Raw genomic sequence first — 15400 nt, forward strand, 5'->3', positions numbered from 1 at the left:
ATTTCTTATACTAACATTCCAGGAAGTCATGTTTCTTACAACTTTAACTAAAATGGTGCTCCAGAGAGACATTGATGCATCACATTAGAATCCACATTTGTAGCTTCAGTGTGCACTGCATCACAAACATGTGGTGCTTGAAAGTACCTAGAGGCCTCCCCCATCTCTGTGACTGAGCTATCTATGCATCTGTCTTGTGGCTTGAGGGCAATGCAGCATAACTAGATCTAGCATTGTTGTGTGATACAAATACAAATTTTTACTGAAAGATAGATTTTCCTTTCCAGTAACTGACTTATCACTGGCAATGGGGAGGAAATAGTGCAATAAAGTGCCATCAGGAAATTACTAAAATCAAAGATTGATAATCATAATAGCACTGCTCCTTCTCTTCCTTCTGCTGTTGCTAGAGGGGTGTCTGGCAAATGAGGCACGGTTCCAGTAAAATTTTTATTAATATAAAAATTATAGCCTTCATGAGTATGATCTGAAATATAACATTTTCATACAGTAATTTATACAAACATAGTTTATAATTAGCTAAAGTTCAAAATTAAGCTTATAAAATTAACTTCTTTGATAATTGAATGAAAATAGATTTTCATGAAGAAACTGATATGTTAAGCAAATTGAAAACTGCAACCAGCAAGTGACCTGACCCCAACAAATGGGACTGGCCACTAGTAGACACTAACAGACGGGCCGCCTCAGGTGCCGAGTGACGTCCCAACACTGACTTGTCTCTCATTCCTTGGTAACTTCATGCAACAAAGTAATCTATGTAAAGTGATGGAGATATGCTGCCTGCAGGAAAGTATTTCTTAACTTGTAAAGAAGCTTAACATTCTTATATTTCATAACAGAAGCAGCCTTAAAAGAGGTTACAAAATAATGGTGACATACTCAAGGCACTATTATAAAATGAAACACAACTTTCTAGAGCTAGTCTTGATATATGTCGAGGTCAGTCTGCAGCTCATCTGATATAATGTTACCTGTACGAGAAAGCCATACAAATGAGACACTCTGGTAGCCCACACATTCTATGCTCGACTGGAAAGCAAACTGTGAAACAAGACACTAGCGATAATGAGATATGACGAATGACTTGGACAACTTAGCTAAACTTACAAAAATATGGCACTTATGGTCAAATCAAGGTGATAGCAGCGTAAGAATAAAAATGTGAAAGACGCATTGAATATGAAAACTGATGAGTCGCATTCCTTGTTCTTGGCTCATCGTCCTCTATGGAAGTGTCACCCCTTTTTGATTCTTAAGTATCCAAATGAACATCCTTTGCCTGAATGGTCTTAGTTCATCTTTTCCACCAAAGCAATGTCAACAAAGAGAGTTGAAGAGACTTTGTACTGAGGTTTGACTGAGCTGAGGTAACCCACTCACTCACACCCCCGACACTACCCAGCCAAAGAACGAATGAGGATAGAAGGTAATTAGTGTTGAAATGATCCATTCTCTTAACTAAATGTTATAGTCTATGCATAAATAAGCAATGTAGATTATGCTTGGTCACTACATTGTCTTCGTCAGGTGCTGCATTCCAAACTTTTAACCAAAGCTGGCTTTGCAAGGCACTGGGAATCCATTACTGTCTGACGAAAAGAGTGCCAGTGAACCATTAAGCATAGAAACCCTGTGTTGCGTTCTACTCTACATGGCCCAGTCTTGACAAAAATAATAGTTGCATACCACTTTGCTCGTCGCATTGGAGACCCATCCCATGAACCCAACTGATACAAGCTTGGCTACCTCACATCTCACCGCTCACACTTCAACAAAGCATAATACAACACACTGAACACAATCTGGCAAGAAACACTTGGACATCTTTCAGTTTGTCACAATGTGGTAATGCATATCATATATCTCTGTACACTGAGGAAAAGCCCTTGTAAAATCTGTTAAAAAAAGCATTAGTAAATATGCTGTTTACAATGTCAGAAATCAGTATCATGACATATAATATTTACAGTTAAATCTCTGATGATTATGTACAAAGTTATACTACAGAGGGTATCAAAGTACTGTACATATACATGTAAAAAGACATGTTCATTCCCTGTTGCTGATAATTAAGTTTCCAGTTATAACAATGTGGCCCACTAAGCAAGTCAAACACATGTCTGTATGCACAGTCATGGACATTAGTTGTGTAACCTTCCACACTCCTATGTTTAGTGCCTTCCCTCAGTCTTAAGAACTCTTGTCTACAGATAGTCTTACAAAACCTGACAACGGACAGATTTCCACCAGAACTGAGGATCTAAGACTGAATGAAAATACTAATCACATTGGTAATGAGTGTGGCACATTCACCAACTTATGACTGATTGTACATGTGTGATTTTGAGCTGTGTAAGTAACAAAAACCATAGTGTGCAACCTAGTACAGCCAATACACCAACTCCACCTTCAACACTGAATCTCCATCATATGCTCTTCCTTTGTTATTTATTTCAATTGCTACTCTTAATTCACCTTATTTGTTAGTGCATCTTACTCCCTGCCTGAGACTTCAAATACTATACAATTTTCCACACCTTTAACTTGTAAAAAAAAACCATACAGGTATACTTTAATTCATAAAGGCTTTGTGCTTATGGGAATTACAAGTTAATGAGTCAAGAAAGCTCTGGACACAATATAATGTGACATTAAGGAAAGTCGAAGGGGGAACGGTTATGAAGATTACCACACTGAGATGAAGGGCTAAGGGTTATGGGGATCAAAACATGTCCAGGAAACTGTAACTTTAAATTACAACTGTCTAAACCTGACTCCCAATATATACTGTTATATATATAAATACAGAGAGAGAGAGAGAGAGAGAGAGAGAGAGAGAGAGAGAGAGAGAGAGAGAGAGAGAGAGAGAGAGAGAGAGAGAGAGAGAGAGAGAGAGAGAGAGAGAGAGAGAGAGAGAGAGAGCTATAACAGGAAGGGGATAAAAATAAAATAAAATCCTGGAAATTACGACCAATTAAACCCAACTCTTGGTGCGAACTGGGATAGACTCACACTAAGTTATAAATGGGCAGGATTTTCTAAGGATGTTTCTGCCATGCCCTCCCCTTACGTGGCTTTCCAAGAGAGAAGTGGCTTATATGATGATGATGATGATGATGATGCTGGCAGTGCAAAACCTTCTAGTGAAAAACTCAACAACGGTGATATTTGTTGTAACAGCTGATGTTGTGATGAGGATAAGTACCTGGATAAATGAAGTGAAAATGTTCAGAAATAAGGCCTTCACAAACTAGTATAAACCTGTATCTTGGGTGTAAATATTTGATCCTGTTTCAAATAATTTCCAGACCACTGTTTAACTCTGCTGTGTATCAATGGATCTTAATACATGTGCTTTGTGAGTCTGTTGCATAATAGATGAATTGAGGGCTTAGGTTATTACAGAAATGATGAGCTGCCAGACATGGGCAAGCAATCACTTCAAAATCAGTAACATAAATCTACTAATGAATAGGAATAGTGCTGTAGAAACCCTGTTAAAATTCAATCAGTAATAGTACTCTTTACCATAACACAACAAACGTAACATTAACTCAGACACTCCTTTGCTGGCACAAAGTTTGGCAAATAAGAAGCTATGGCACACACACCACAGACACACAAGTAAAGAAACAATGGATAAACTTTGCAAGTACAAATTCATACAATATGGTTAAGCTCACTACTCACCTGTTTCATAAAACATAACTTGATAACATAACTGATATTACTGAACCTGTCCATTTCTGCTCCAGTCATCTGTTGGCATCCATGAGGCAAATTTTGTGGCCGCAAGAACTTTATGTAATTTTGTTATAAGATTACCAATATAAAGTTTTAGTCTGAAAATTCTTTTTGAAAAAACAGTTTACAAGGCCCTGTAAAAGTTGCCTGCTGTCAGCTGGTCATGTTGCATAATTCGTGTCAAGTAGGAAATCAAACAAGTTTAGATTTTCACTACAGGCACAAACCACATGCCACTCTTCAGCACACCTGAATGTCATCACACACCTGAGGCATTGGTGAACAAGCCCATCATGAGGTACACTGAAAATAGTGGAGAAATACATCTCAAAATTGAAACAGTTACATTACAATTGCTGGATAACAGGTGCTAAATCAAGATGTTTGACACTTAAATATACAGCCTTAGTCATGAAATAAAAAATGATTATGAAAATGATATGCATTAACATTAGTTCCACAGAATCATAGAAATACCTGAAGGTCAACCTGCAAACTAAGACAATGCGTGTTCACAGACAGGCATCTGAGTATATGTGACAGTGAAGGACGCAGAGAACAGCAGTACATCATAACACAGGGACAGTGATGAAGGAAAGCTGTTACCAAGTGTATATGGACTGTGAACACATAACAACATCTTTCTTCTTTGTGTTCACATTTATGAAATTCTCCCACAGCAAGCTCAAACTTCATTATTACTGTAATAAAACTAAGTGTCCCAGCTTCAGACTAAACTGCAAAATTAAATACTAAATACAAGATCTTAGATGCTACAGTAATGGCTTCCTCAAGTCCTCACCGACAGTTACCAAAGTGACGATGTATGAGGTTTAAGAAGCAGCCAGCAAACATATCCAAGTACCTGTTATTCTTTATCTTGTTACAAGGAACTGAATACAAATTAGTTCTCCAAAACCAAGAAAATGATAAAATATGACAAAACCTTTAACTTTTTTTTTTCCAGTTTAACCAGAAGAAAAAAAAATTTGAAGTCATTGAGAATATCATTACCAAGAGAACACAAGATAAGATTATAAATGACCCAGTGACGTTATGAAATAGAAACAAGGCACATTAATAGCTGGGGCTCAACACAAGTAATGTTTTGGCACCCCTTGCCCACCACGCCCAAGGTTGCCCCTTGAACATGTATGAAGCACAATTTTGAAACTCAACTCCTATGAGAAACACTATGATGCATCTTTTAATCATCATTTTATCCACAGCAGGTACTATTTTTCATCCATTTGTTCAAGAGTCCATAAGCAACAGCATATTGCTCAGCACTCACTCCTTCAGGCGCTGCGTCGTCTGTGAACCAGGTGGGGAGTCACACCGAACCGTCTCCTTATGGTTGTGCTTCAGTTATTGGCCCTAGTGGTTAATTTCTGATCTACATAATGAAAATATTCCATACTGAAAAGGTGATAACTTGCAGGAAACCAATAATACTCCTCTGTAAAGCTCACTTTACAATCAGGCAAATTTAGCTGAAAATTAAACATACTGGTAATATATCACATATTCAACATTTTAAAACACTAACCAATAGATGAGGAAGACTGTAATTGATATGGCTAAATTAGATAGTACATAATATTGCTACAAATATACCTAATAAACCAATGGCACATTTCATATGACTTGTTGGGAAAAGCACTAGACACCCGAACAATTATAGTGGATGTGGTGGTCAGCATTCATTGTGACGGCCGAGATGTAACAATGCCGGTGGAAATGGCAGCAGTCATTAGGACAACCAGTGTCGCGATGCAGCAAGAATTGGCATCATCAAGTTACAAGTAAGAAGGTTTAACTAGTGCTTGTCATGCTGTCCATTACACCTGCCTCATCACACCTGAAGACATTCATTTAAAAACCATAGAATGTTTTCTAATCCACTGAAATGCCCTACTCTACAAAAGTATTATAATGCATTCCATTTTGTTAGGTTCATTCTACTGTCACACACACACACACAACACGCACACATCAGGCACTTGTGTCCAGTCCAGCCATGGGGACCAGCAGGAAGTCTGTAGGGCAACACCTCACCTCACCACTCCACTTCCCTTGGTTATCTCCCTTTGTCTCACATGAGCTAAACTGTCTTGGAGAAATCCCTCCACATTTTAATGTGAACACAGGCTGCACACATCTTCACCAGACTCCATTTAGAGTGCAGTGCTTTTTTTTTAACTGCTCAAGTCTTTTCTGTCTTGAGCTATACCTTACAAAGATACTGTTTGAACTAGACAATCTTGGTGCCATCAGGAACGTGTAGTCTGTATAGCGTCTTCTTCACCCTAAGCGCTGTGAGGCGGGCAGCAGGGATGGCATGCCAGCACTCCTGCGTCACTTTGCTCATGGTCTTGAATACCTGCCAACACAGACCAATGTTGACTAGAAGCTGTGGTATAGATTGTGATTTCTTGCAGTATCCCTCTCATGCCTCCCTTGGTCTCAGGTCTGCATACTCCTAAACAAGCTCTAATGGAAGTTGTCACATTTTCAAGGGTGTTTTCAAGAGTTTAGTGATGGTTTAACATGAATTCTGCATCACTAATAGGGAAATATGAGAACTTCACTAATCATCTCTGTGGTGTTTGAGAATTGTCCTAACGAGAGAACAAAGGGCTTCAGCGCATGTGGCTCACTCACTTATTACGTTTTCATGGATGTTTATATAATTATAGTGATGGTTTAACATGAATTATGCATTACTAATGGGGAAAATATAAGAACTTAACTAATCATCCCTGTGGCACTTGAAAACTGCCCTACTGAGAGAATGAAATATTCAGGGATATAAGCTTTATTCACACAACTCTACACTACTTCAGACACAGCCAATGACCGCGAAACATTACCCACCTCATTGCAACCATTACCCACCTCATTGCAGCTCCACCGCAGGGGTATGTCCGGTCTCAAGCCCCTCTTGCACACCACTTCATGCATGTCATCAAAGGATGGGTCAGGTGGCACAAGGTCACCATAAGGCAGCTGGTACTCATCCACCAATAAATATTTGCTTCCACTCTCACTGGCACATCTGTAAAGGCAGATATCAGGTGAACCCATTCCATAATTATGACACAAAGTTGCAATTATCTTTCACAATACTTTAGAATGTTTAATGCAGTCTACATTCAATTCAGTGTCTCACCTCCTTGCAATTTCCCACAGGACTAAGCCAAATGAATACATGTCTGCCATTTTGAGAGACTCAAAACAGCTCATGTTCAGGGTGTCATTCAGGACCTCTGGAGCCATGTACCGCCTGGTGCCAACCTTAGGATTGGTGCCAAAGTCTAGCTCATTGTTTTCACTGTGGAACAAAATTGCTCAGTCACAACTAGGCAACGTAAAAAGTAAGAATACCTGGACATCACCTCGTAAGTGTTAATAAACAATAACTAAAACTACCAAAGCTAACTGCATTAAAATATGAGATAGTGAAGTTCAAAATACTGTAATACAGCAATTCTGCATATTCTAAAACTGTAAAAAGTTCCCTTACCTCACATACTTGACAGCAAGACCAAAGTCTGCTATGCAGCATTCACCATTCCTTTTAACAAGAATGTTTTTAGACTTGATGTCTCTGTGTGCTATGGCCGGCTTCCCTTTTGTCCCAAATATTTCCGTGTGTAGGTGACAGAGGCCACACGCTATGGAGAGACTGAGCCGGACCATTGAGTAGTAGTTGAGAGTGGTCTTTTGTAGGTAGTCATAGAGGGAGCCTAGAGGGTGGTAGTCAGTGATGAGCAGCATCTGTGTCATGGAGCCTGTCCCCTTGATATCTGCAGCTATGTAACCTGTAAAAGGAAGAATGTGCCAGGGCAAGAAAATACTGGACAGGGCATCTCTGACGGGTAATTTATGTGATACATGGAAAAATCTAACATATCCATGGAGGGTTTCTAGAAACTTACACAATATATTTTCATGTCTCAATAGAACTGTTTGATATATTTCTGTTTCTCTGAACCAGGAAGCTTCATCAGTGGTGAAGAAAATCTTGACAGCAACCTTCTCCCCACGCCACCGGCCGAGCCACACCTCCCCGTAGCGGCCCTTGCCCACGCTGTGCACTAGGTTGATTTGCTTGGCTATGGTGCGCTGGACCTGCAACACCACACCATGACAAGAAGTTAATTTATTGATCTATTATTACTTTATTCCAGTAAAAAATAAATAAATAAATACATTCATATACCAAGGCTCTCTCCTAAAAAGGGTGGTAGCCAAGACAAGGGGTGGGGGGAAAACCTACTGAAAATGCCATCTCTAAAAACTATGGGCAAAAAGGTAGGAAAAGAACATAAAAAGTCCCACTTCATTGCTGCTCCTCAATAGTGAACAGAAAAAGGATTTTAATACAAAGGCTAGTTTACCTTTATCTTGGCTTGAAATACCTGGAAACCTCAAAATTTCCTCCTTTAAACTGGCTGTTCTGTACCATCTGCCACATTAGATAGTACACTTGCACTTACTTTTAAGCAATTCAAAGTTAATTACAAGCATTACTCCAATATTACAAGATAATATTTTCTCCCTAGAAAAAACATACATCTTGCAAACAAAACAATACAAATTAAAGATCTAAATAAAAAGGCAAACCTTGAGTTATGCACATGATCCAGACGATAACAAAACAATATCTTGGCAAGTCTATAATAACCAAACTTAAAACAAAATCTCAACACGTTTTAAATAATGTTCAATGAAGCAATGATATATGAACATACCAGAAGAGGCAGGCCGGACCCAGAGCCTGACGACACCTCCAATAAATCAGGGAGGGTTTCAGAGTTGCCAATGTTGACAGGTTTGGGCTTGTTATACGCCCTGGCATCTGCTTCCTTCTGTCGATACCTGCACACAGAGATCAAATTAAGGAATATGGTATTAAGATCTTATTCTGGACACTTATATACAATGAAGCTAGAGAAAATAACAAAATCTTATTCTAGAAACTTGTATTCAATAAAATTAAAGAATGTAGCAATGAAATCTTATCTTAGAAACTTGCATCCAATGAAGTTAGGGAATGTAGCAATGAAATCTTACCCTAGAATCTGTGTTTTATGACACAGTATTCCTTGGGGTATAATACTGACCAACTCTGATGTCTTACAATGATCATCCAATACACACACACACACACACAGACATAAACATGATAAGACACAAACATGATAAACACATGAACAAAAGAAAATAAAACACACATGAAACAGATACCATATACAATACCTGAACCAGACAGTCATGATGAGAGCCAGTACCAGCACGAAGGCAAGTGGCAGCGTGACTAGCAATATGCTCTCCAAAAAGCTTCTAGAGGAGTGCACAGTTGGGATTTGCTCTGGGCTAAGGCTTGGCCGCAACATCTCATTGCACCTGTCGTAGTCGTTGCAGCAGGAGATGTTCTTTGGCAGTTGGTGCTTCACAAGGTATGCCTGACACTGAAGAAAGATAAGGACATAAAAAAATAACAGAGACTGCAAGAAGCCATCAGGTCTACATGTGGCAGCCTCTGTATGAAACATGAAGCATGCCTACCTCTTTCCACCTATCACCCCCATCCATAAATTTGTCTAATCTTTTAAAGCTCCCTAATGAGTTGACACTAACAAGCCGATTATTGAGTCCATATTCCATTCATCTACCACTCTATTTGGGTGGGGTATGTATGTAGTTGTATCTTGATTGTTTCCTATTTAATTTGTTGTCCATGTGTATATGGATCATGTCTGGGGGAATTTACACTAAACATGAAAATTTATGCTGCTATCTAGGTGTGTGAGATGCACATTATTTCTGATGACAGAGAGAGAGAGAGAGATTCTAGTTCTACTCATAAGCCAATTCCCACTATTAACCATACATAATACCCACAAAAAACAGTCCATTCAGTTCACATTTTGTCAGCTGCCACAGACACACACAAAACACAGCCACAAATAATCACAACTGCCTAGAGCAAATCAAACAGGCAGTATTAACATTCTTTCCTCACCTGCATGTAGCCCAGTTCGCCAGAGCCCAGGCAGCCAAAGGTCCTCAGTTCTCTCCATTCCTTTGTCTCTATGTCATACTCTTTGATTATGGAACTGAAGCAGAAGGAGTCTGGCTTTGCTACACAGGTGCCATTGAAAGACTGATCCGGGCAACTCAGTTCACAGTAGCACACGAGACCCCAAGCTGCAACAAGTGAAATGAGTCACAAAAAAGTACCAGATATAACAGGTAGTAATCATCACAAACTCTATATTCATTCTCCCACTCCTTAGCACACGAGACCCCAAGCTGTATGTAATGAGAAATGAATCACAAGTACACAATATCAGAGGTAGTACACATCATAAGCACTATATCTTCTCCAAGCTGTATAAAAAAAATAAAATAAATAAATAAATAAAATACAAGAAATTGCAGGTAGTAAACATAATAAGCATTATATTTACCCTCCCACTACTTAACATACTTTCTAAGAACATAAAAAAAATAAGGGAAGCTGCAAAAAAGCCATCAGGCCTACATGTGTCACTCCCTGTTCCACATTTTTTTTTTTTGACAATTATATATTTGCACTACAGGAAAAATAAATAAATAAATAAAAAATAAATAAGTAAATAAACAAATAAATAACCTATTATTATTTTCGACTTTTCTTTTGGATATATGATAAAACAATGAGAAAGTTATGATGTGCAAATAAATTAAAACGATGTGGTTAATCAAGTAAAGAATATGCGCGAGTCAAAGGAAGAACGTAGTATTGTTGGTGAGGTGATACTGCAATGATAAATTAGTTTTACAAAGGTAAGTACATTGTAGTCATAACAAATGAGAACTCTATTTGTCACTGTGTATCTACTTTGCTTCTACTGTGCAATTACTTTCTGATTTCTTATAGTTCATGGTTTGCGTAGTGGGAGAAAAGATTGTGTTGGCTGAACTCTCTCTCTCTCTCTCTCTCTCTCTCTCTCTCTCTCTCTCTCTCTCTCTCTCTCTCTCGTTTATAGTTACAAGTTATATAAGTGTGTGTGTGTGTGTGTGTGTGTGTGTGTGTGTGACAAAACTATATATATATATATATATATATATATATATATATATATATATATATATATATATATATATATATATATATATATATATATATATATATATATATATATATATATATATGTGTGTGTGTGTGTGTGTGTGTGTGTGTGTGTGTGTGTGTGTGTGTGTAAAGTTCCTCAAATCAGTATTTGCGTACATGGTAGAACTGTAGGTAGATACGTTAGGTACTTTTATAACTTAACAAGAATCATATCAGTTTGTCTTCACGTACAACACAGTCCCTCTACCCCCCCACCCCTCAATTCGACGGTCTACTCAGCCAATAACCACATCGATCAGAGGCAATGTAATCCTATTCTATTCCCATTACATGCACAACCCGCAGCCTCTCCTCTTCCAAACACCCAAGACATTACATTTCCTACCACACTCGCCATGTGTATGAAAAATAGATATATAGTAGACAATTTCCTCAAAGGCAGCGAGATCATATTAGTTCATGATCAGTGAGAGGGATGCATTGCCACACACGCCAGTACACTGATGACAAAAAATTCGTGCTGGCACCTCGTGTGAGGCGTCACACAGGCGCCCGATGCCCTTCATGGCGACAGGTGAAGACAGTCGCTGCTCCCTAACACCCCAATTCACTTCTCAAGATAACTACATCTCCCTATCCCACGTGCACGTCTGTTCCGGCACGTGAGGGTATAAGGTCCTAAGAGACATCATTGCTTGCAGGGACAAATAGCTGCACGTGAGTCATGCGGCTGGCAGGCAGACAGTGGGCAAATGACGACAGGTCGGCGCTGCCCACAAACCGTGTCCGAGTGTTTCACCAAAATATCATCTTCATTTTCTCGCTCCTCGTAAGTGACAAATTAGACCGCAAAGCTGCTGCTTTCTTTTAATTGACAACTTTATTCGCTAGAATTAAGTAACGAAAAGCCGCGGTTTCAATGGACTGGCCAACAAAGTAGCAATATTTTCTTAGATGGAAGACACACTCAAACGGACACCATATAATCTGGCGCCAGGCCCGACCCCAGAGAATTGTGGAATAATGGCTCCTTTACTACAAAACCTTGATAACTGTAACCCAATAAGAACACTCAAACATTTCCTTTTCAAATCTACTAGCGGGAATCTCGCATACAGCAGCTATACCACATCGCTTGGCTCACTCCCTGCTGAAGGTGAAGAAACCATATTAGGAAAAGCTGCATTCGTGCATTGCTGAATATGCACACACACACGCTCAGAATAGACAATTAGCAAATTCATCTCGTAAAGTAGAGATCTGTCTGCGATAAATCTATGGCCCTTAAACATGTGGGATTCAAAGGACCATAATCTGAAACACTTCTGCCCGAACCTCGACTACTTTCAAAAGGCTTTAGATGAAGCTATACTGGTTTTTAAGGATGTACCTCTGATCTTTGAATAATCGTGATATGAGAGGGTAGTGTTTCTGAATACGTATCACACGCATAATAAAATTTCACAACACCCTTTGACGCTCAACCACGAAATGTAACAAATGTGATAGTGAAAGCGGAGAAAAAAAGACTTCAAATAAATAAATTAAGTAAATAAATAAAATATGATGGAGGATCGCCCTTGGAACCTGAGCTGGTGTAAGCCTAACACACAAACGTTGCCTTGAACACAAAACAAACAGAACAAGGATACACCCTTAGACTAATCAAGAAACATGCCAATAAAAGGAAAATAATAATAATAATAATAATAATAATAATAATAATAATAATAATAATAATAACACGAAGAAGAGGAGGAAGAAAGAATCCTACCGCTATAACGATAAAGAATGATTCCATACTTCAAAAAAAAAGTATATATATATATATATATATATATATATATATATATATATATATATATATATATATATATATATATATATATATATATCCTGTCGCGACAACGATAAAAGGAGAAGGATAAGGCTCTATATCAATAACAAAGAGACATTAATCTTGCCATTACAACGATAAAGAATAAAAAAAAAAGTTCCATAACAATAACAGTGAAAGAAAGAAAAAATCTGGCAACAACGATAGAGGAGAAAGCACTTGTACTGAAGGGACGCCGCGCAGTAGAGGCGGTAGTGCCAGGAAGATATAAATGCTGCCATTACAACGATAAACAAAGAATAAGGTTGCATAACAATAACAGCAAAAAATATTAATCTTGCCACTACAACGATTGGCGAGAAAGCACAAGGACTGAGGGATGCCGCGCAGTAGAATCACTGGTGCCTCGGTGCGGGCGGACAGTAGCGGCTCTCGAAGGGCGGACCAGGGGCGCGGCGAGGCGGGCAGGGGGCACAACCACCACTCTGTTACCCCCAACAAGTGGACCGTTTACGACACAGGCTCCAATTACACCATTTCCTGCCGGCCTTCTCTCCCCACGTAGTTAGGAATCCCTCCTGAGTGCCCCTGAACAGGCCTCACGCTCATCCTTCACCCTGGGCCTAATACCCACCCGGGGGGAGGGGGAATGAACAGATTTGTTATATACAATTGTACAAAACGTAGATAGTGACGTGAAGGTTGAGTATATATATATATATATATATATATATATATATATATATATATATATATATATATATATATATATATATATATATATATATATATATACATAATTTTTTTTTCTTTCCGGAGACTAAAACAGTGCAATGAACAGCGTGTTTTAGTAGTTAACAGATATTTCTGTTGTCATAAGCGTCCATATTGGGAGAGAAAACTGATATAGCATAAAATGTAATACTAATTAATATTTATATGCACATTAATAACAACCAAAAATAGGATCCCAATTGCATTTTTATTTTATTTTCTTCATTTTCCGTATACTTTTTTTTTTCTTTTATGTAAAAGGAACCCCAAGCAAGAGCAACAAAAAGACTGAAAAAAAATCACTAAAGGTGTCAGTCCTCAGAGTAGTCAGGATGATTAAACATTATGAAAGATCTTTTGAAACAAATTTGGGGAGGCTGTTGCAGATGATGTACACACACACACACACACACACACACACACACACACACACACACACACACACACATAGATAAATCAAAATAATAATAAAGTATCTGGTTGCTCATTCTATACATCTTGAAAACATGCATTTTTTGGCAGTATTAACTTACTCCTGCAGGTAAACTTCCTTGCACACTGCAATCTCTTTATCACTTTTCACCTCCTCCCTCAGCTTTTGTTGTACTACAATCTCTCACTTTTCATAGAGATTCTAAATCCACTGCATACATAGTATTCTACCCATATTCTTGTAAGTTCCTATTTCTTTCTCTCCGTTAAAGTACAGTGGAATGGACTAATTTACTTAACCTAATCTATAGCAACCCAGCTAATATTAACATAATCTTATATACTGGTTTTCATCACCCTGTTTAACATAATTTGAGCATATCACGGAGTAAATCAGGTTAATAAGGTGATTTTATCTGACCTAATCTAATCTAGCTTTGCTAACCTTCCCATGATTCTAAATAACCACTGCTAGAAGCTGTTTTCGTCGTCAGGAGTGAACCAGGGGTGTGGTACTGGAAGTTTTGTTAGCCCACATCATGAACTGTGTGTGGAAGCAGAGCTTGTATCTTCCCTGCCCTCTCTCCTGAGGTCGCTGCCAATAATTACGTGACTGGGAACATCAGGTACGGCACCAGGAACCAGGAGATTCGTCACGTGCCAGAAATATTAGAGTCCAACTTAAATTCCAAGATAGTGGACATGGGAATGCTGGCCTGGCGTCCCCCATTGCCGTGTGTGAGTGGCAGGCCTCCCCATGACACCCTGGAGGTCCAAGGATTCACTATGCCTGCCCCCAAGCCCCACGGCACAGTTAATTTTCCCCCATCAGGGATTGAGGTGTCCCATAGCCCCAGGTGGCTGCACTCCAGGCTAATGTAAACAATGCCCTTATTTCCTGCCCTACAACCCGAACACGCTTGATAAACACGTCTACTTCAAGCCCAGGCATTCACAGTCCACTAACCTTCTTGACAGAGCGCTAGAAGACATAATACCAATAAAACTACACCGTATCTGTCAACTTCTCTCCCAGGACTTGGGGCCATGGCGGCCATTTTTCACTGAGCGCTGACGACACAGGCTGGTGCAGACTGTCCAAATGTCGTACCGCATTGCTACTGGCACCCGCGACTTGGCACCTCCACCACCACTAGTACCACCACCATCACCTCCCTTCTTCCCCCTCAGGAGTGAGGAAGTATCGAGGAACTCAGGACTATATATGAAACTGAATACACCCTGTCTATTTCAACATACATAATATGTGGGATTGTCTTAATTTCGCACAGTTTATTACAAAAGCCATCTCTATCACCACCACTGCCATCACCTTTTTGTAATATGTATTCCTTTGGCAGCTGCGTATAACTTTGTATTTACATTTAAAACATTTCTATTCTATAAATTTTGGATCCATTACAAAACCAACATATAGCTATTTTATATTAAATAAAGTAGGG

General features: G+C 39.0%; 1 protein-coding gene across 1 annotated transcript; it reads right to left on the reverse strand.

Annotated features, from left to right (window-relative positions):
- Nucleotides 1-436: 436 nt before the first annotated feature.
- On the reverse strand, nt 437-15064 carry LOC135091065 (bone morphogenetic protein receptor type-1B-like). The gene is made up of 9 exons (XM_063988421.1): nt 14905-15064; nt 9800-9984; nt 9034-9245; nt 8526-8652; nt 7710-7902; nt 7295-7592; nt 6941-7102; nt 6667-6826; nt 437-6151 (listed from the first exon to the last, which is right to left on the reverse strand). Exons 1-9 carry the CDS (start codon nt 14993-14995, stop codon nt 6023-6025), a joined length of 1557 nt encoding a protein of 518 aa, XP_063844491.1. The 5' UTR covers nt 14996-15064; the 3' UTR covers nt 437-6022.
- Nucleotides 15065-15400: the final 336 nt, after the last annotated feature.

This window comes from Scylla paramamosain, chromosome 36 (assembly GCF_035594125.1).
Source record: "Scylla paramamosain isolate STU-SP2022 chromosome 36, ASM3559412v1, whole genome shotgun sequence".
NCBI classification, from domain to species: Eukaryota; Metazoa; Arthropoda; class Malacostraca; order Decapoda; family Portunidae; genus Scylla; species Scylla paramamosain.

Excerpts from the sequence above, each read along its gene's own strand:
- LOC135091065 (XM_063988421.1), bottom strand. The coding sequence starts at position 14,995 with ATGGCCGCCATGGCCCCAAGTCCTGGGAGAGAAGTTGACAGATACGGT. Across the intron at positions 8,653-9,033 it reads ATCATGACTGTCTGGTTCAG|GTATCGACAGAAGGAAGCAG; the intron begins GTATTGTATATG and ends CTCTGTGTGCAG. Across the intron at positions 6,152-6,666 it reads TGCGGTGGAGCTGCAATGAG|GTATTCAAGACCATGAGCAA; the intron begins GTGGGTAATGGT and ends CTGTGTTGGCAG.